The sequence below is a fragment of the Pteronotus mesoamericanus genome, unplaced genomic scaffold, assembly GCF_021234165.1.
Source record: "Pteronotus mesoamericanus isolate MK-2021 breed Mesoamerican mustached bat unplaced genomic scaffold, CSHL_Meso_final scaffold_85, whole genome shotgun sequence".
In the NCBI taxonomy this organism is placed as follows: domain Eukaryota; kingdom Metazoa; phylum Chordata; class Mammalia; order Chiroptera; family Mormoopidae; genus Pteronotus; species Pteronotus mesoamericanus.
In genome coordinates, this window is record NW_026555329.1 from 69,553,622 (window position 1) to 69,574,603 (window position 20,982).

Here is a 20,982-nt window from a genome sequence, read left to right on the forward strand (position 1 = left end):
TTTTTAAAATGTTCAGCAGGTCAGGGCTAAATCGACAGTTTGGGGGGCATCTCTCTCGAGACGTCCTTTGAGATTGACATCCCTGTGTGACTCAGCACTTCTGGAGTTCATGTGTTTTTCTAACTCTGAACCCAGACTAGCTCACGGCCGGCTCTGGGGCCTAAATTTGAATAGCAGCTTTTCCAGTTTTTAGCCATATGACCTCCAACAGTTACTCAACCTCTCTGTGCCTCAATTTTCTCATTTGCCAAAGGAGATCATCGTTCTTCCTTCATAGGTTCGTTTTGAAAATGTCAGTCTCTTAAAACTGTTTTTAGCAAAAAAGTAAGCTCCCTCAAGATGGTTAGCTGCTCTTTTGATGACATGCCAATGGTGACAAAATTACCTTTACCAGCATTCATGACAGCACCTCCTCTATTTTATCATCTGCCCTGTCAGAGACTGTTAGGTTTCCGCTGGTGGTGTCCCAGCCGTAATCTTCCTCGTGCGGCTAACTGCCCCTCCTGTCTCCCCAAGATGGGCTGTTACAGGCCAGCAATGAACAACTCTAGGGAACCGTTCAGAAGCCCTCTCATCCGTTCACTGTTAGGACCCACGGCTCCCTGTTCTGCCAAACCTGTGTGGCGGACTCGCATCTCGGGCAGCTTACACATTACCCCTAGAAACCAGGTCTCTCGATCCTAAGCCAAACTGACCATTTTTTCATTCAAGTCAATGACTTACCCAGTTAGGAGGGAAGGAGCAAAGTCATGTGACTTACTCGTGCAATCTCCCTAACTCCTAATCGGTCACAGACCATCTTTAATATGCCATCCTAGAATTGTGCCTATAATTCTAAACTCACCCAGGTTCTGTAATTGACCTTCTTTTCTTCTATGAACAGGACAGTTTTTTGTTGTTTTGTGTGTTATTTTAAATGGGTGAAAAGAATATGTTTGTATTTGAAGAACACTGTTTAGAAGAAAGGGAAAACTATTGATGTAGGGGCGAAAGGGTGAATGGCAGAAATAATGTTCTGCCTAGTGAGCAGGGTGGGAGGTCATGAATAAGTCAACTGACTGGCTTAAGGCAGGAACCTACACAATGTTGTTCATCATGGTCTGTCCTTCTTGTAGGAATTGAGTTATTTCTCTGTAATTTATGTTTCACCGTGTTGTCCAGACGGTACAGCTGTATCTCTGGTATAATACTCCTTCTGGGATCATAACCATTGCTTTTGGTTCTTGATACATTGTGGCCATCAAGAGCATGTTGAGTCCTTCCCCATGAGCCTGGGATACCTCTTCGGTGTCTCCCTCGGCCCAGTCCTCTGGAATGCTTCCCACTGCGAGGCCATTCCGTACACAGGGTAATGCCTGTAGTGATCTCCCACAGGTGCTGAATGGCAGCCCTAGGATGCGCCGTCTCAGGCTTGGGAAAAGTAATCCTGTGGCTTTGAGGGGAGTAAATAGAAAGTCATTTATATGGTTGTTCTACTAGGGAGTCCGACCTTTTGGCATCTCTGGGCCACCCTGGAAGGAGAAGAGTTGTCTTGGGCCACACATTAAATACATTGCAACACATAATCACAAAAAGAAATCTCATGTTTTAAGTAAATTTACAGTTGTGTGTTGGGCCACATTCATAGCCATCCTGAGCCGCACGCAGCCCACGGGCCACAGGTTGGACACCCCTGTAAAAATCTACAACAACGTACACACACAGCACATACAACCCCATGATGCCTGTTGTCTCTTAATCAGGTTTTTACACTAGTGAGAGAGTGTTTTCTTTCTGTACAAGTCTGAAGACGCAAAGTGTCCTTACTTCCTCTCCTCTCATTTATTGCCCGCCCCCGCATTGGCACCTGCTGGGGAGTAATTAGGGCAGTCCTAATTTGGACAGCCAAATCCTGATTACAGTGAGAGGAAAAACAGGAAATGTTCTAGTTTGGCTGCCAGCAAATGACTGACTTAAATAGCAAGCCATATACAATTCAAATGATCCAAAATGATATAACATTGGGGAAGGAGGAAGGGAGCAGGAAAACATTGCAATCCGAGTCTTGCGCAGCAGATAACTTTTACAGAGATGATCCAATCCATAAGCTTACAATGCCCTCTGCTGAGAGCCGGCCTGTGTTCCAAGTTCACCAGGAGAACCGAGCCTCCACCAGGATCTGAGAGGTCTGGGGGGAGGTTAGCAGCGCCACCCCTCTCCATGCGCCCCTCACTCTGCAGAGAAAGGCCAGGTTACATATGTAATGGTGCCCTGTTACAGGCTTTGGATAAAGGGAGGTTTCCTCCAAGGGAAATAAGGACTAGAAGTCTTTTCCTTAATTAGTCGCACCCCTCAGGCCTTAAATGAAAACTCAGCTGTGAGTTCTCTGCGTGCTGTATCAGCAATTAGGCACTTGTCCGTTACCTGCTGCTTCCAAGTTCAGTGCTTCTCTCCTTGGGCTGCCCTCTGTCCTGAGGTACAGCCAGCCGCTTCTGTCCCCAAATAACCATTTAAAAATTGGAAGTCAGTTTTTTGAAGTTTCTGTGTAGTCCAACTTAGCATCAGTTCATTAATCATTCCTTTTTTGGACGGGGGAGGCCTTTCTGCATTGTGTTGGGCCTGGTAGAGAATACAAGGAAAATATCATCTAACCTCAGAGGTTCAATGGATATAAGACACAGGCCTGTTCTGTTAGGAGAAGGTTCGGGCCCACCGTTCTCCACTTCTCCACAGAGCGCCGAGAACTCATGCCAGAGCACGAGGAAAGGGGGACATGGGGACAAACCTGCAGTAGCTGAGGGCAGAACGCAGGTCTGGCACAGGGCTGGAGACCTTGTTGGCCCGTGGTATGTTTGTTGAATGAACGAGGCCGTTCCTGACAGACCACGCGGGAAGAGCAGGCAGTGGGGCCGCACATCCATCGTGATGGCTGGGAGAAGGTCAAGAAGTCAAAATGGACTGGCGCGGGCAGTGTGGTTGGGAAAGAGCGTGAAGAAAGGGGAGTTGTGAAAGCGTCCCATGTTCAGTAAAGGAGAAGGACAGCCTCCTTCACGATCAAAGTGGCGTTTGAAGAGGATGGTGGCCCCACTGTGCTAATAACACAGACTGGACACCGCGGGCTGTGATGGCTCGTGAAGCCACTCAGGCTTCCTGTGATGGCTCATTGGGTTGCTTGATGCCTTTGGCAACACACTAACTTTGAACTTCAAAAGAGCCAAGGGCACCTGCCAGGGAAACCCTCCCCAAACTCCATGCAAGTTGTCTTCCAGTTTGCCATCTGCAGGGTTCTCCAATGTTTCGTAAGTTGTGATTCCTGGGTTTATGATGGTGGGAAATACACACCGTCATAAAGCTCTCCGACCGGTATTGAGCGTGATCTAAAGGTAACCTGATGTTCCCCTGCTCCTTTCCTATTTATTCTGCTTCCTCTTACCTTAAGGGATATTTTGGTTTTGAATTTGCATTTATTTTGCAAATGCAAAATGTTTTGTTTTAATCAGCAGCATAGTACTAACTCTTATTTTTGTATCTCCCATTGTCATTATTACTGTGTTGCTGGACATTGCATTGCACTTTGGCCTGCGACAGATCCAAATCAGGACTGTTCACAGCTGAAAACCGACTCCAGCAGCTTCATCCAGACCAACCTTGTCCAGGGTTCCTTTGTCTAGATTGGCCCCTACTTTTGGAAGTGTCTGCAAGATTCAGTCTGTGAAAGTAAACATCATGCCCTGGCTGTCACCAAACAGTTGAATCCAATTAGCCCCACCTGCCCCTGGTTGTTTACCTAATGAAAGACTCAGCACCCCAGCTGTATCCAGGGACCAGGCACACACGCACTTCCCAACTGTTCCAGAGAGGAAGCAATGCACATCAGAGCCAGTCAGCACCAACAGATGTTTTCTGAATGAAATTTACTCAGCTGTGTCTAGAGGGTGGACCCTTCTCATGGCAGCCTTATCACCTGTTCCAAGAGGTATACCTATTTTCCTCTTCCTCCTGGGAACAGGTACAAATAGTTACACAGATGGGACTGTCTGTGGTCCATTGAGCTGTGAATTAATTAGTAGATTATGGTTCTGGTACTGGTAATTAACCCTACTCCTCTTGTGGAATAATTGTTGGAGATTTAGCTCTCCTTTTTTGAAGCTATTTGGATATGTCCTGGAATTTCGTAGCCCACACATTCCAGTTTAGCACAAAATTATAAACCAATAAATGCAGCTGGTCAGGATAGGAACTTGCCATTTGAATGAAAAATTTCTTTTAGGGTAATTGTATGTTGCTAATCAATGCCAGTATTTCAAATTGGAATATTGGGAATTGCATTTGGAATTGATGTTCATTCCAATATGAATTAATAATTTATTATTGAGGGCACTATATAGGTAGCATGTTAGTTAATTTGGATTCCTTTTTTTTTTTTAATAAGACTGGATCAATGAATATTAGCAAAGGCAGTAATATAGTACTTGAATTACTGAATTGATCCAGTCTTTCAAAAAATACATAAGTAAATAATGTGAGTGCCTTTAACGAAGTATCCCACTGAGCTAATATTTTTCATTCCAGCTGGTGCTAAAATGAAAAATTCTGGATTCCCAAATTGTGCAGTGCCACCTCATACCTTAGGCCCAAACTGTTTATTGAACCCTGGGGCAGATCTGGGCCAGATCTGGGCCAGAATGGATGGGCTCAAAGGCCTAGAGGCTGGAGAACTGAGTTAAGTTTGGGCTTCTAATTCTGCACAGCAGAATTTGACCTGTAGTGTGTGGGTAGAAGAGGCATTGAGCCACCCAGCCAAAGTTCTTTCTAGAAATAGACACTAAAATTTAAATTTTATATAACTTCCAACATGTCACAAAATATTCTTCTTTTGATTTAAAAAAAAATTTAAATGTCAACACTTGTTATAGTTTATAGGATACACAAAGTCAGCTGATGGGGCAGATTTGACTGACAGGCCATAGTTTGCCCAACCTGTCGTATAGGGCAAAGTTCTAATTGTGAAGTTATAGGTGAGAAGTATAAAAGAAGGGTTTTTGTTTGATTGTTTTTCAAAGGGAGAGATTACTGAAGGCTGACACGGTCAACAGATTCTTCACAGAGAAAGCAAGACTTGGAGGAGACCTTCCAATGACAGGCCACCTGGGACTAAGTGGTAGAAGGGGAAGGCTTGTCAGTCATCACTCCTTGGCTCCTGTGTTTTGCGAGTCAGGACTTTTTTATGTTGGATTTTTTTCAGAGGGTGGGGGGCACACCTTTATCCATTAGTCTGGTTTTTATTAAAGTCCAAGTGGTATGGTGAAAGCCTGGCGGAGCGATCTGTAATTTGGTCAAAATGCCAAATGGCTTGTTAGCTCACCTAAGTCATTTAGTAGAGGGAAGTAGTAAAGGAAGCCACCCAGTTGGTTTTAGGTTAACATGTTACCTAGATTCCTAAAACTGAAGAAGGCTTATTTCTGTCTCTAGTTCAGTTCTTACACACTTGCCCAATACCAGGTATTACGCGAGGCCCCGCAGACACAAGAACTAAGAAGATGCCAGCCCCATCCTCAGAAAACCCGTCATTCTGTATGGGATCTCAAATTGTACAGAGGTGTCGTGGGACCAGTGAGAGTGGAGGTTATGTGTAAGGAAGTGATTCTCACTCTCCACCTCACACTGGAATCACCTGAGAGACTTTTAAAAATTATGATGCCTGGGTCTCATCCTCTGGGAGTCTTATTTATTTGGTCTTGGGTGTGGCCTGGGCATCTAGTTTTTCTTAAAAGCTCCCCAGATTATCCCAATGTGCAGTCAAGATACAAAACCTCTGGTATAAGGGTGATGAGGCACAGAAGAGAGGAGTCAGCTCTCCTAAGGGAGGAGCCAAGGTTACGCTTGATGAGTAGAGCTTGCAGAACAAAACAACAGACCACGTGAGAAAACGCGCTGTCATGCAAAGGGAAGGGAAATGCAACACACAGGACATTTGACATCCAAAGAACTACTGCAAAATATAGAGCCCTGTGAAGAGAGCTTTAAAACTGCTGTTTTCCAATACTCAAAGAGTCAAAGGAATAGAATCCATAATACAAGAATGGGACATTTTGGCATAGATTTGTAAAAGAGTTAAATAGGAAATATGGCAATAAAAAACATGTCAATTGGAAAATCTTCAAGAAGCAATGGGTGGGTGAAATCGTAGCGCATATCCTGCAGAGAGATTTCATGAATTTAAAAGTGAGACGTGAGCAAGTGGAGCCGCCAAGTGAAGGTCACGCATTCGATGACAGTGTCCGTGAAGGAAGGAGGGAGCTTCCCTAAAGAGACGTGCTGGATCACAGGAGAGATTCATTCATTCATTCATTTTTTGAAAAACCTTGGGTTGGAGAATAGAGAGAGAGAGATCTAATAGTTCCCTGGTGTCTGCAGGAAATACATTTTAAGGCCCCCAGTGCACGCCTGAAACCGTGGATAGTGCCCAACCCACTATGTGCTATGTTTCTTCCTATACATATGTACCTATGATGTAGTGTGATTTATAAGTTAGGCACAGTAAGAGATTAACAACAATAAGTAATAATACAATAGAACCATATAGTTCCTGAATCTGTGGAACCGTCCCTACTTGCAGTAAATGACTGAGTGTCACTCATTTCAGGGGACCCCTTGTCAGAGTCTTTGTGCAGGCTCGATGCTTTCTGGCACAACACATTGCCAATCAGTACATGTTTTCTGTTCATGTCTTCCACCCACAAATTGGATGTATTTTCTACCTTAACTAAGCACTTACCATGTACTGTGGCCGTACCTCGTACAGTTAGAGGTATAATGGCAAAACTGGCATGAATTTCTTTTTTTGTTCCCTTTGTTCACAATTTCACAGGTAGAAGAGTCCTTCTTATCCTAGATGTTAGCAACCTTAGCATATAATTTTTCTCTTTCATTACTAAGTTGAGAACTTCCTTTTCACTTAAAGGAAGTACTTAATGGTTTCTCTTTGGCATATCTGAATTGCCAGCATCACTTCTCTTGCGCTTCAGGGCTCTTATTAAGTAAAGAACGGGTTTGTTGCACACGAGCATAGTGGTACCAAGACAGCTGGTCTGAAAGCTGAGACAGCTCCAGGGACTAATGGGTGGGGAATGTCTACAGTTTGGAGACGCAGGACAAAGGGACAAATCACATCGCGCTACTCAGAGCAGTGGGCAGTGTTTAAACTTATGAATTATTTATTTCTGGAATTTTCCATTTAATGTTTTCAGACCACTGTCGACCGCGGGTAACTGAAACCATAGAAAGCTAAAACCGTGGTTAAGCGGGGGACTACTGTACTCGATGTAAAGGAAAAGAAGGGGATAGTCAGAGGAAGAAATGATCCCCAAAAACCTAGGTAGAGAGATTACTGGAAGTGATTGAGGATGAAACAGATTTGAACATACACCTGTGGCGGTTGGAGGGGGAATGTGTGAAAGTATATAAGATCCCCTCCTTTCTCTGTCACATAGGAAGAAGGGAGAGTACGCAATGAGGAGATTAATGAAGGGCAAAGATGTTAGAAATAGTCTTTGAGGGAAATGGGAGAGGAAGTTGATCAGAGGCAGGTAAAAGGAAGACCAGGGAGCATGGAGGGTCCCTCAGCACTGCACATCATAAATGCGGGGCGGTACCACTCTGTACCACTGCGCGCCGCACCCCGAGTACAAATGTGCAAAAGTTAGACTGTGGGATTGATCGCTAAATACTTCAGAAACAATGCAAGAATATAACAAGGGGAAAACAAGGAATTGAAGGTAAAAGTGTGAGTAATTTGAGAGTCTCTTTTTTATATCACTAACCATAGTTACTGTTAGAAAACCTTTGCTTATGGTGAGAAGAATTCTAGGATTGACAGTGGTTCTCTTTTCTTCTAGCTTATTTTCAGAAAACAGGGCAATATTGCCTCCTACAACAGGAGACATGTCACCTTGAGTCAGGTTGTCATGATCCAAGGTTTTTCGCTTCGACCTCCTTTGTCTACAAACATTAAACCGTCTCCTGGGTGAAGGGGGTTTCATCGCACATAACGTGCATGTGCCGCCTACACGAGTCGCATAGGTAGAACTGTGGGGCGCCCTGCACTGTAACTGCCCCCTGTCCCAGATCGATCCCTGCCCTGCCGGAGGGAAGCCCCCTGCAGCCTCGCTCAGCTTCAGAGGGGGGGCCGGCTAATTAGCACTCCCTTCCTAAATAACTGTCATTTCTGTCACCTGGCATTGCTGATGAAGATTTTTAGACCATTCAAATTAGCTATGGGAACAGAAATGTTGAATAGAAAGAGCAGCTTTTTAATTCAGCTGAAAGTGAACATTTCAGATGACTTTCTTTCTGGTAAGAGCAGTGGTCACAGCCAACCCATGGGCCCTATTAAAGGAGTTGAAGCCTGTCAGCTCCAGGTCACTAGTCAAAGCCCACTGCACAGAGCAGCCCTCAAAGGCTCTCTGCCTGACATCAGGGCAGAAAGTGTCCCTGTGATGGCAGATTTGCTTTGAATACCAGGGTGTCCATAGTTCAAAAAGTAACTTCAAGTAGAACTAATTCGTAATTTAAACCAAGAAGTCAAAGGACAACCCTTTGTAACAGTCACCTTTCAGGTACCGTTCATGTTGCCATTTAAAAACGTTCTTCTATATGGTTACTCCACCTTATTTAATATCTTCCTTGAAAGATCCTTCCAAAACCTACTGTACCTTTTTGTTAGCTTTCATGATTACTCAACAATGAAGAATCTAAGAATGAAATCTAGAAAAGATTGTTCCCAGAACGTGACCTGTTAAAATGCACCACTGCCCCCAACCCAGGTAATGGATCATGTTAATAAGAGAGAGGGGTGAGGTATCTTTTCTGTGCAGCAGAAGTAGATGAAGAATGCTAACCAGAGAGGAAGCAGCATGCTGACGTGTCTCTGTTCTGTCGGTTGTGTTTAGGGGCATTGTCCAATCGGAAGAAAAACTTGTCATCAGTGCATCTTGGGCAAAAGATGATGATATCAGCAGACTCTTGAAATCTCTGCCAAACTGGATTAATATGGCTCAACCCAAACAGCTAAGGCCAAAAAGAGAAGATGAAGAAGATCTCATAAGGTAAAAGGTTTATTTTCTAAGTTGTACTAAACATGAGAAGGAAAAACATCTGTTTTGCTAATTCTTTCTTCTGTGAAATTCTGACCAATTTTAAATATCACGTAGCAATTACCTGGATTTGGTAAAGTCTGTTTTCATGCTCATATACCTCATTTCCCAAGCACATGTGCCTTGCACTCAAAGCTCTAGAAGGGAGCGATTGATAGGAATCAAATTTGGAGCAAGCTAAACCTAGCTAAAATATCTGTCAGCCCTGGCCAGTGTGGCTCAGATGGTTGGAGCATCGTATCATGGACGAAAAGTTTGTGGGTTTGATTCCCTGTCAGGGCACGTTGCGAGTTTAATCCCCAGTCAGGGTGCATATGAGAAGGCAACCAGTTGATGCTTTTCTCTCACATCTATGTCTCTCTCTCTCCCCCCCAACTCTTTCTCTCTCTTTCTCTCTCTCCCCCCTTCTCTCCCTTCCTCTCTCTAAAAGTAATGGGGGAAAAAAGTCCTCCGGTGTTACGTATGTGTGTATGTGTGTACATCTTTCAATTTGTAGTTAAATCAATTGGTTGATTCTCCCCTCGTAGGGGACAAATACACTTTGTTCATTCATTCATTCACTTACTCAGCAAAACTGTTTGACCTTATTATGTACCACCTTGGAAATATGACAATTAATAAGAATTAAGTTTCTGACCATACAGAGTATGGTACAGTTGTTCTTAGCATGTTCATCAGTTCATACAACCATTAGTTGAACTTCCCAGAAATATAAACGTGCTTCCATGTCTGTCCATATATGCTGTATTAATTGTTTTATGCTTGTTTTGACAAAAATAAGGTCTCTCTTTCAACTGCATCACTCAATGTTTACCTACGTACAATGAAAGTTATTTACGTAGGGCCGAATTGGATAAAGCTGTTCATTTTCACGTGCCGGGCTTGCCACAGCAAAGCATTCCACCTTCTCTGTAAAGTATGGGGAAATAAATGGAGGTAATACACTGTCACATTAAAATTAAGTTTGTTCTTACTGTCTTTTGCCTACCCACATGAATAAATAAATAGTACAAATAAAACAAAATAAGATAAAAGCACTTTAAAGAAGCAAAGACCAAAAAAGGAATGAAAGAACTTATGGCCAATACTTTATTTTTAATTTATCATCAAACTGCTGTGGGCTCATCTCTTTCTCAGAATGTAAGCTGCAGGTATAGAGAAATCGGTCTTTACCGCTCACATAGTTAACCATATGTATAGGCCATATTCTACCTACTTTTTTTTTCCTTAAATGATTTTAGAGAGAGGAAGGGAGGAAGGGGGAGAGGGGAGAGAAACACAGACAGACAGACGGACACTGATTTGTTGTTTCACTTATTTCTGCATTTGTTGGCTAATTCTTGTATGTGCCCTGACCAGGATCAAACCCACAGCTTGGGTGAATCAGGAACAAAGCTCTATCCAGCTGAGCTACCCATCCAGGGCTTTCACCAACATTTTATTATGAAAATTTGCTGTAGTGCCATCTAAACCGTTCTTGAATCATGATACTCAAAATTCACCAGTAATTTAACCTAAAGCCTTCTTATCTATATTTTTCTTTCTTATTATTCACATTTTCTCAAAGAAACTTGTTAACTAGTTACTTTGATATAAGAAAAGTATATATTATAGTTTATCTTTTTAAATTAATAGACTTTATTTTGGGAGAAGCAATTTTAAGTTTATAAAAAACCACAGATTTCCCATATATCCCCCACCCACCCCCGGATTTCCTCTGTTTCTAACATTAGCATAGTACTGCTGTTACAATTGATACGCTAACACTATTATTGACTAAAGTCTGTAGTTTACATTACAGTCCATTTTTTTTTGTTGTGCATTCTATGAGTTTGACAAATTTATAATAAACATATCCACCATTACAGTGTCATTCAAAATAGTAGTTTCACTGCCCTGAAATTCCTCTGTGCTTCTCCTGGTCCTCCCTCCCTTCCTCTCCCTGACCCCCGGGCAAGCACTGATTTTATTTTATTTTTTTTTTTCTATCTCCATAGTTTCATCTTTTCCAGAATGTCATATAATTGGAATCATATGGTGTATAGCCTTTTCACATTGTCTTCTTTTGCTCAGCAATATGCACTCAAGTTCCCTCCATGTCTTTTTGTGACTTGATAGCTCTTTTTTAATGAACTCCTGAATAACATTTCATTTTATGGGTCTGCCATAGCTTGTTTATCTATTCACCTGTTGATAAAGTTGCTATAAACATCCATGTGCAGGTTTTTGTGTGGGTCTAAGCTTTCTACTCACTTGGGCAAACACCAAGGAATGCAGTTGCTAGATCGTATGGTAAGAGTATGTTTGGTTTTATAAGAAACTACCAGAGTATCTTCAAAGTGGCTGTACTAGTTTGCATTTCCACTTGCAGTGGATGAGAGTTCTTGTTGCTGTGCATCCTTAATAGCATTTGGTGTTGTCAGTGTTTTGGATTAGCTACATTCTAGTAGGCGTGTTGTAGTCTCTTTGTTTTAATTTTAATTTACATAATGATATATGTTGAGCATCTTTTCCTATGCCTATATTATATCTGGGTGTGGGGGGGAGGTGTGTGTGTGTGTGTGTGTTTTAGGTGAGATATCTGTTAGATCTTTCGGCCATTTTTTTAATTGGCTTGTATGTTTCATTTTTTCGAGTTTTAAGAATTCTTTGTATATTTTGGATATCAGCCCTTTATCAGTATGTGTTTTGCAGAGATGTTCTCTCAGTCTGTGACTTGACTTTTATTTTCTTCATAGTGTCTTTTGTAGAGCGTAAATTTTTCATTTTAATTGAATTCAAATTTATTGGTTTTCTTATTCTACGGATTGTGCTTTTTTGTCTTATGCTTTTAATTGAGCACTTAGTAGGATTCCAACTTCTTTCTCCCTTCTTAGCATATAAATTATGCTTTTTTTTTTTTTTTTTTACTGTTTTTAGTGGTGGTCCTAGAGTTTTCAATACACCTTTAAACTATTCCAAGTCCGCTTTCATATAGTACTATACCACTTCGTGGGGAATTCAAGTCCCTTATAACAGTCTTCCTGATTCCTCCCTCCCATTCATTATGATATTGCTCTCATTCATTTCATTTATCCATAAGCTATAATCACTGCATATATTATTATTTTGAACAAACTGTTACCTATTGATTACTTAACCGTAAGAGAAATAAAATGTTATTTTTTCCCCTTATCGTTTTTCTTCTCTCATGTTCTTTCTTTTTTAATATAGGTACAAGTTTCTGCCTGTATCATTTTCCTTTTCTCTGAAGAACTTCTTTTAACATTTCTTATGAGGCAGGTGTGCTGGTGACAGATGCTCTTGATTTTGTTTGTCAGAGAAAGACTTTATTTCTCCCTCCCTTTTGAAAAATAATCTCACTGAGTGTAGGATTCTAGGTTGATGATTCTTTTTTAATATCTTTAATATTTCACTTCAGTCTTCTTACTTTCATAGTTTTTGAAAAGAAGTCCAATATAATTTTTATTCTTATTCTCCTTTAGTTGAGATGATTTTTTTCCTGTGGCTTCTTTCAACGTTTTTTTGTTTTCTTTTGATTTTGTGCCATTTGAATAATATATGCCTGGATGTATATTTTTTGGTGTTTTTCATGTTTGGTGTTCTCTGAGCTTCCCAGATCTACAGTTTGATGATATCATTGGTTTTGGGAAACTGTTGGTCATTATTGCTTCAGTATTCCTTATGTTTCCTCTTTATTCCTCCTTCTGGTATTCCCATTACACAAACGTTACACCTTTTTAATTGTTTCACAGTTCTTGAATACCTGTCCTGTCTTTTCATTCTTTTTTTCTCTCTGGATATCATACTTGAAGTTTCTATTGACAATTCTTCAAGCTCACTGATGCTTTCCTTGAGCTTGTCCAGTCTATTGATAAGTCAAGCAAAGTCATTCCTCATTTCTACTACGGTGTGTTTGATTGCTGGCATTTCCTTTTGATTCTTTCTTACAGTTTCCATCTCTTCACTCACGTTACCTATAGTTTACTTTTTATCAAATATATATTACATATGTGCACACATCAAAGGTACAACTTGGTAAATTTTCACACTTTTTATCATGTAACCAGTATTTAGATCAAGAAACAGAATAATAGCAACAAGGAACCTTTTTATGTTCCCTTCTGGTCACTACTTGCCTCTTCAAAATCTAACTTCTAAACACATAAATTACTTCAATCTGTTTTTGGATTCTATATAAAAGGAAGCATGTAGTTATATATTCTTTTATTATTGGCTCTATTTGTTCCATGTTGACAAGATTCATCAATACTGTGGTGTATAAATTCTTTTTACTCTCTAGTCTATATTGTATTCCATTGTGTGAATACACCACATTTTTTATGTTTTATTATTTGTATAAGTATGTGTATGTATATATTCATTCATTCTACTGCTTATGGGCACCTGGGCAGTTTCTGGTTTGCAACTATTTTTGCATAGTGCTGCAATGAGTATTCTATGTCTTTTGGTAACCATATATAAGTATTTTTATTGGTTATATTGTAGGAATAGAATTGCTGGGTCATAGGCTATACATATGTTAAGTTTTAGTACACACTGTGAAACAGCTTTCCAGAGCAATGGGAAGAGGCATTCTCATAGCAGTGTATGAGGGGTCTGCTTGCCCCACATCTCATCTGTACGTGGTATTTTCCATCTCTTTAATTTTAGTCTTATAGTAGGTTTGTAGAGGCATCTCATGGTGGCTTAATATGCATTTCTCTCATGATTAAGGAAGTTGAGCACCTTTTAATGTATTTTTATTTGTTTACTTGCCATTTGAAACCTTGTAACATATTTGTTCAAATCTATTACTCATTTTTAATTAGATTGTCTTTTCTCTACCGCTTTGTAGGAATTCTTTTTTTTTTTAATCCTCACCCAATGATATGCTTATTGATTTTAGAAAGAGAGGAAGGAAGGGAGAGAGAAACATCGATGTGGGAGAGAAATATTGATCAGTGGCCTCCCTTGTGCACCCTGATGGGATCAGACCCACAGCCTTGTTGGTGTGAGGGAGGGGCACTCGACCAGCTGAGCCGCCTGGTCGGGGCTGTAGTTCTTCAGTTGGACATAATATTTTTTATGATAGATAGATAGATAGATAGATAGATAGATAGATAGATAGATGTATGGATGTCATCTTTTCCCATTTTACAAATTATATTTTTACTCTTTAATGGTGTCTTTTAATAAACAGACTTTGAAATTTTTCATGGCTTCTTTAATGGAAAGAACATTTCATATCCTATTTAAAAATCCTGGTTTATACCAAAGTCACAGAGATGTTTTTCTTTAAAATGTTTATTGTAGCCCTGGCTAGTGTGGTTCAGTGGATTGAGTGCCGGCCTGCAAACCAAAAGGTTACCGGTTCGATTCCCAGTCAGGGCCCATGCCTGGGTTGTGGGCCGGGTCTTCAGTTGGGAGCATGCGAGAGGCAACCAGTAGACGTTTCTCTCCCACATCAATGTTTCTTTCCCTCTCTTTCTCTCTTCCTTATCCTTTCTCTAAAAAATAAATAAAATCCTTAAAAAAAAAAAAAGACGTGGCTGATGTGGCTCAGTGGATTGAGTGCTGGCCTTTGAACCAAAGGGTCCCTGGTTCGATTCCCAGATAGAGCACATGCCTGTCAGGCTGGGTCTCCAGTGGGGGACACAAAAGAGGCAGCCACACATTATTTCTCTCCTTCTCTTTCTCCATCCTCTCCCCTCTCTCTAAAAAATAAATAAATAAAATCTTTTAAAAAATTTTTAAAAACCTTTATTGTGCTGAATATATTTTCCCCAACATCTAAAATAAATTATAAACTCTTAAATTTTTATTTTCGGTCACTGTTCTCTACACGCCCCCTTAATTTAGATCACAGCGTCGTGGCAATAATAGCAAAGAGTAGTGTCATAATTTTTTTGTGTGTTGAGAGGTAAAGAATGATTGAGACATCAATGGATTGGAGCCTCAAGGAAGAACAATTAAGTGGACTTTAGGACAGTGGTCAGGTCGCACGGCTGTACCCTTGCTTGATATCACCACTGCACTTTTCCTACTGCCAGAGCTGTAAGACGTCTGGATAAGCACATTTCTACTCCTTCTCTTTCAGAATACTCATTTAATTATATCTCTAAGCTTAATAGTTGTGTTAGAAGCAGCCTCTGGAGGATAAATTGGTTTTTCCTCAACTTTTTAGGTTATTTTAAATCAACATCTTTCTTCTGTCATTCCTTGGCTTATTATGATGTTACATCTTAACTGTATCCTGTGCTTGCAGAGAGGTTTTCAGTTAGTTTTATTATTCTCTTCAGTCGCTTAGACTTGAAGGGAAGAGTCTCTAGCCCTGTCCCAGCAGAGACCGTGCTGATCTAAAGAGAGGAACCTTCCTATGCCACCTCGTGCCTCTGGTCTAGAAGTTAGAATTAGGTTCCTAACTTTCTTTACTTTTGTCTTGCCCACTTAATTGTATCACTTTGCATCTTAAATTTGCAGAAAAAGCAGCCTGGCAGGATGGCTCCATTGGCTGGAGCATAGTCTCGTCCACCAAAACGGCCGCCAGTTCAGTCCCCGCTTAGAGCCTACCTGGGAGGCAACCATTCGATGTTTCTCTCTCACATCGATATTTCTCTTGCTCTCCTTTCCTCTGTCTCTTACATCAATAAACATATCCTCAGATGGGGAACAAAAAAAGTGAAGGAAAAACAAATACTACATATTTTTTAAAAATGTTTTGGTGAATTATATATGATATGTAATCTCACTGTCTAATTCAATAAACTACTATGTGTGATTACACCCATGTAACCACCTCTCAGATCAACACATAGAACTTTTCCAGCTCCTCAGAAGGCCTGCCTGCAAGGTAACCACTACTCTTTTATCACCGTAGTTTAATTTTGACTGTCCTCAATTTTATATAAATATAATCATAGTGTCTGGTTTATTTTGCTGGACAGTACGCCTGAGAGATTGTCCACCATTTTGCATGTAGACATGGTTTGCAAACAAATTACATTTGCTTTAACAGAAGAAAAATAATTTTATAGGCCTGTTTTGTTTTGCGTGTGATTGATTCTTTCCTCTTAATCTGTTACATTCTCTATCCTGATTAGAAGTTGAAAGCAAAGGTAAGTGGTAGCGAACAGTCTTCATTGATATTCCACTGTGGTAGCTGCGACAGAGCGCCTTGATTTCGCACATTAGAGCGCCACAGAGCATGGCTTGAGCCAAAAGACTGAAAAGTCACACTCTCCTCCTATAATTAGTTTTTAAAGCTTAGAGGGCTATTTGGCAGACGGATGAATATAGAATCCAGTGCCCTTTGCATTGAATAAAGGTTATGTTCCCTTCATTACTAAATGAGGCCTTTTCCTATTCTTATTTTTTAACTAAAAAATAAAATGTATTCTTTGCAGGCTTAACTTTGAATAGAGGGGGAAAAAATAGATCAGGCCAGGTCTTTAATAGGAAAAAGAAAAATAGCAAATACCCTTTTGTTCCCAGGAAGCTGAAAGCGGGCTTTCTAGCCCATTGTCTTTGCACCTGTCATATGTATGTATATATTTATCCTTTTGAGATCAATGAATATCCACTGATAAAAGGAGTTCTACTTTCTGGAGATGTAATTAACAGAAGTGGTAGGGGGGTGGATAGGGGTTCTCCAGGAGTTGAGGCCCATGTGCTTTAGAAACACTGTCCTAAAAAAAATCTTTTAGCCCCATTTCACGCAGTACCCCAGAATGAAAAAGAATAAGAATCATTTACCTAGAGCCAGGTTTGAAAATCTGTAAGTGGATAGATGTAATTGGCAGGACCAGGACCAGAGTTTTCAGGTGGTAAAAGTGAAAAACTATAGCTGTGAATACATGAAACAGAGCTTATTCTTGTATTATAATTTATTAATTATTGCATTATTTATTATTGTGTTTATTAATTACTGTAAACCTACTTTTGCCCACCCTGTACATAAAACTTACAAATTAGTATTGAACTCTAGTGTGAAGAAAGATGAACAATGAACAATTAAGTTTCTGGAATAATTGTGTCATCTATTTCAACAGTTACAACAATCAGAGTCAGCTTGTGCCTGGCCCTGTTCAGCAGCATTATGAGTTTTCAGGTACTGTTACTCCGATTCCGGAGATGAGGAAGTAGAGGTGCAGAGACATTGAGTAATTTCCCCGAATTCCCAGAGCCACGAAATGATGTAGCTACTTGAACCCAGGTGGCCTGGCTCCCAGAGCTACCATACTATCCTCAACCAGCCTAAAAATGGACCAGTAATTTGTATTTTTTGGAAATTTGAGTTCTTATTTTATTTTTACTGATTATCATAATCTTGACTGATACTCTAATCATCTTCTACTAATGTCACAAACATGTATCATATTGGTGATTTTACTGTAGATTCAGGGTGTTATCATTAGTATTCATTGTATTACATTGCATGTGTATTTTATTGTTGTGAGTTTTCCCCTTTCAGTAACAAGATGGTAACAGAATATCCACCTATGGCAGGGGCGGTGCAATACATGGAAACCAGGAATGTGGGTGCTTTAAAACTGATTGTCTAATCTTTCCTTTGAGTTTCATGTTAGCCTAATCAAAGAAAAGAAAATCATTATTGAAAAGAGAAAAAAGACAATACAAAGGGAATGAAAGTAGAAATTATGTAAGACAAATTATGCAGGTTTCAGATAGAGTATGATGCAGTCCTGAATAGAAAAGAGAGACTGAAGGGCAAGTTTGAATGAAAGCAAAAGCAGGTTTCCACTCTTGCCCTCCTTCCATGGAAACCTAGTGGACATCGGAGATCCTCAATACATGTTGAACAAATGAAACTGAATGCAAATAGGAAGGATCACTCGCTCTTCCAATGAAAAAAATGAAAGGTAAAGAGTGGTGAGCCAAACGCCTGAATTGGAAGGGAATGCTGTCAGTAGCCTCCCTAAAAGTTCTATGTGTAGTAACATGTCCCTTTTAGAGGCTTCCGGGCCTGAGTTCTGATCCTCAGTGGTCTGCTCTGCTTTGTTTGCCCTTGGCAGGTCCCGACACCTCTTACACAGCCATCCAGTGGGCCTGGGAATGTATTTAGATGTAAACATGGTATGAATAAAGGAGAGCATAGATTTTCAGAAAAATTCCACTTGGAAATTTAAAAGGTTCTCAAAATAAGCTAAGCAACAGCTGTTAAAAGGTTCTAAGTAACTGTAGCTGTTGAAGAATCTTAAGATAATTTGAAGAAACAAGTAAAAGATCTGGATCAGGAAAAAAAAAAAGACTTCAGCTAGCTTGAACAAAATGTTTACTAGAAAGGAAACATTTATTTCACTATCTCTGCATGTTTAATATCACTTTAAAATATAATTATAAAAGGAAAGCTGAATCGGAAAACATGCATATATTAAGTGCAAGGGTAGAAAATGCTTTGCCACAATGGTCTTTTCTCCTCAATTAAACAAGGTGAAGGTCAGAGAAAGATGTAGGACACCACCAGGCAAGGCTAGATGAGAAGCAGACTTAAAGTTCGAGATTAAACAGAAAAGACAGGTAATTAACTGGAGACTCAGCTACAAACATATCAATTAATGTGCAAGAAGATTGAATTAGGCACTTTGTTATTATATGAAAATGATATGCCTCTTGTCAGCATGAATGGCAAAACAAAAAAACTTAAAAAGTCTCTCCTATAGATTGCATAAATGCTAGTCTATTTAGTTATTTGCAGATTAGAATTGTCTGGTAGTATCATGTAAATTTCGCTATAGAGTATTTCCTACCTTTTATTTCTGTTTAATTTTAGATCACGCAATTATTTAACAGTTTCACGCAGGTGTACATTTAATACCATTCCTCTTTCTCTCATTTGGAACCTTAAAAAAGGAAAAATTAATCCCTGTAATTTAGCCCCTCAGCCCTTCAGAAAGTGTGGCTGATACCGATTCTTTCTGTGCCAGTGTGGTCGAGGGAGGGCCACCTGCTCTCTAGCCTGGGTCGGGGCAGGAGGAGGTGTTCCTAGGACAAGGGCGAGCAGTGAGGGTCCAAAATCACCAGGTGAAATGCCTGTGTCTGCTGTTCCTCCCCGCCCTGTCTGTCCCCGCTGATGGCTGCTCTCTGCTGCTGCCAGATTGGGCAGGAGCACTTGCCTCTGCTCCCCTGCCTTTCCTTCCCCGTTAGCCTTGGTCAGGCTCCCAGCCCACCAGCCCTTTGCTCCCGGCTGCAGCGTCTTTGCCCCGCCCCTTCCTCTCCCTGGATTGCCTCCTGCTTGTCCCGCTGCTTGTTGCAGGGCTCACCCGCGCAGTTGAGTGTTCACGGCTCAGCTCAGACCTCGCTCCTCTGGCATCTCCCCGCTGGACCCTCTGCCCTGAACCTCCCACCTTGCTCCTCCTGTGCCAGGTCACTGCCAGTTCAGCAACTCTCTACAAATACATTGTCGTTCTAACATTGTTTTATCCCTGAAAAAAATCTCAATCTTAAACCATCTTCACTTTTCTGCCAATTTTATTCAAAGCATTTACCCTTCTGTGTGGTACCTTACTTTGTCCCAGGGGTTCCAGTCTCTTTCTTTGTCTTTTTCCTCAGACGCCCCCGCCACTGACTTCCCCATGGCTCAGATCCTCCCCCACTCTGTTCCAAGAGTGCTTTCTTGAATACGTGGCACTTAGTTGCCAAGTTTGGGTTTACTGCCTTTTCTTGAGATCAATTGTTTAGTGCCTGTGCTCTGACTAGATTTAGATCCTTCAAAAGGAAACTGTATGACTATTTGAGGAATAACCAGAATGGTCAATAAGCTGGACTACTCAGACAAGACAGCTCAATGGTATATAAATTTTAACACTTAAATGCAAATAATCTAGGTAGTCGAGAAACCAAAGTATATGTTCAATGTATGATAAGCAGTTATTCGTTCTTTTATTCCGATTATTGATAACCTGTTTTGAATCTTAAGAAATATTCTTTATGAAAACTGTTGCTGTTCGAATGAATACATAATTTATAGCGGCTCCTGGCAGGAAAACTGGAAGTCCTAGCACCTAGAGGGAAAACCTCAGACCTTACTGTTTGTATCCACCTTTGCTTGACAACATCCTACGAAGAAAACACAGTAGCCAGGCTTGGGTCACTTAGCTAAGGAAGATGCATTCATGTTCCAAGCTAATGGAGCATTTCAGCACAACCCTATTCCAAGTCGAGTCAACATCAGAGCACTGGGCAGGTGCCATCATCCTGAAAATGTAGGGCTTCACAGTGAGCTCTTAGCTTGGTGTTGCCTCGTATCAATTTTCATGGAATTTCTCACTGTCATTGCCCACTGATACATAAGGACCTATTCCATACAAAAAAAAAAAAAAATGGAGGTAGAGAATGTGGAGAAGAACCTAAGACTGAGTCTTGGGTTTCTGCCCCACCCTGCCCCTAATTATCTGTGTGACTAGCCAGGTCCCCTCACTCCTACACACTTCCGCCCCTTACCTGGGAATGACAGCTTTTGATTCTACAACTTAGTTTTTTGAGAGTGCGTGCGTGTGTGTGTGTGTGTTTTAACTAGCATATTAGCTTATTTTTAATGTCTAATAAAGTGTTTTTATGTTGTGTGTTTATACTTTAGGTTGCTGCCCTTTGTATAATCAGTATACCTAGTACATTCTTTCTATTTTGTGGAAGACTGAACATAATTTAACTATTTTTGGGCTGCTCCTTAGGGTTCTAGCTTTAGTATGTTTACACTAATGGCACATTTTTTTTTTGCAAACATTATTTGATGTCTCAGAATCACAATCTTTGGTTGTAAAGCTGTTTTTATAAGAAAATTTGGTCAATTCTTAGATTGTTATTTTCTAGAAAAACCTTGTCATAA

General features: G+C 40.5%; 1 protein-coding gene across 1 annotated transcript in view; it reads left to right on the top strand.

The window, feature by feature from the left end:
* Positions 1-20,982, top strand: part of EXOC4 (exocyst complex component 4) — a 675,497-nt gene that overhangs the window by 536,736 nt on the left and 117,779 nt on the right. The window contains exon 13 of the mRNA XM_054564275.1: positions 8,931-9,086. Coding sequence (XP_054420250.1) covers positions 8,931-9,086 — 156 coding nt within the window. The remainder of the gene's footprint in view (positions 1-8,930; positions 9,087-20,982) is intronic.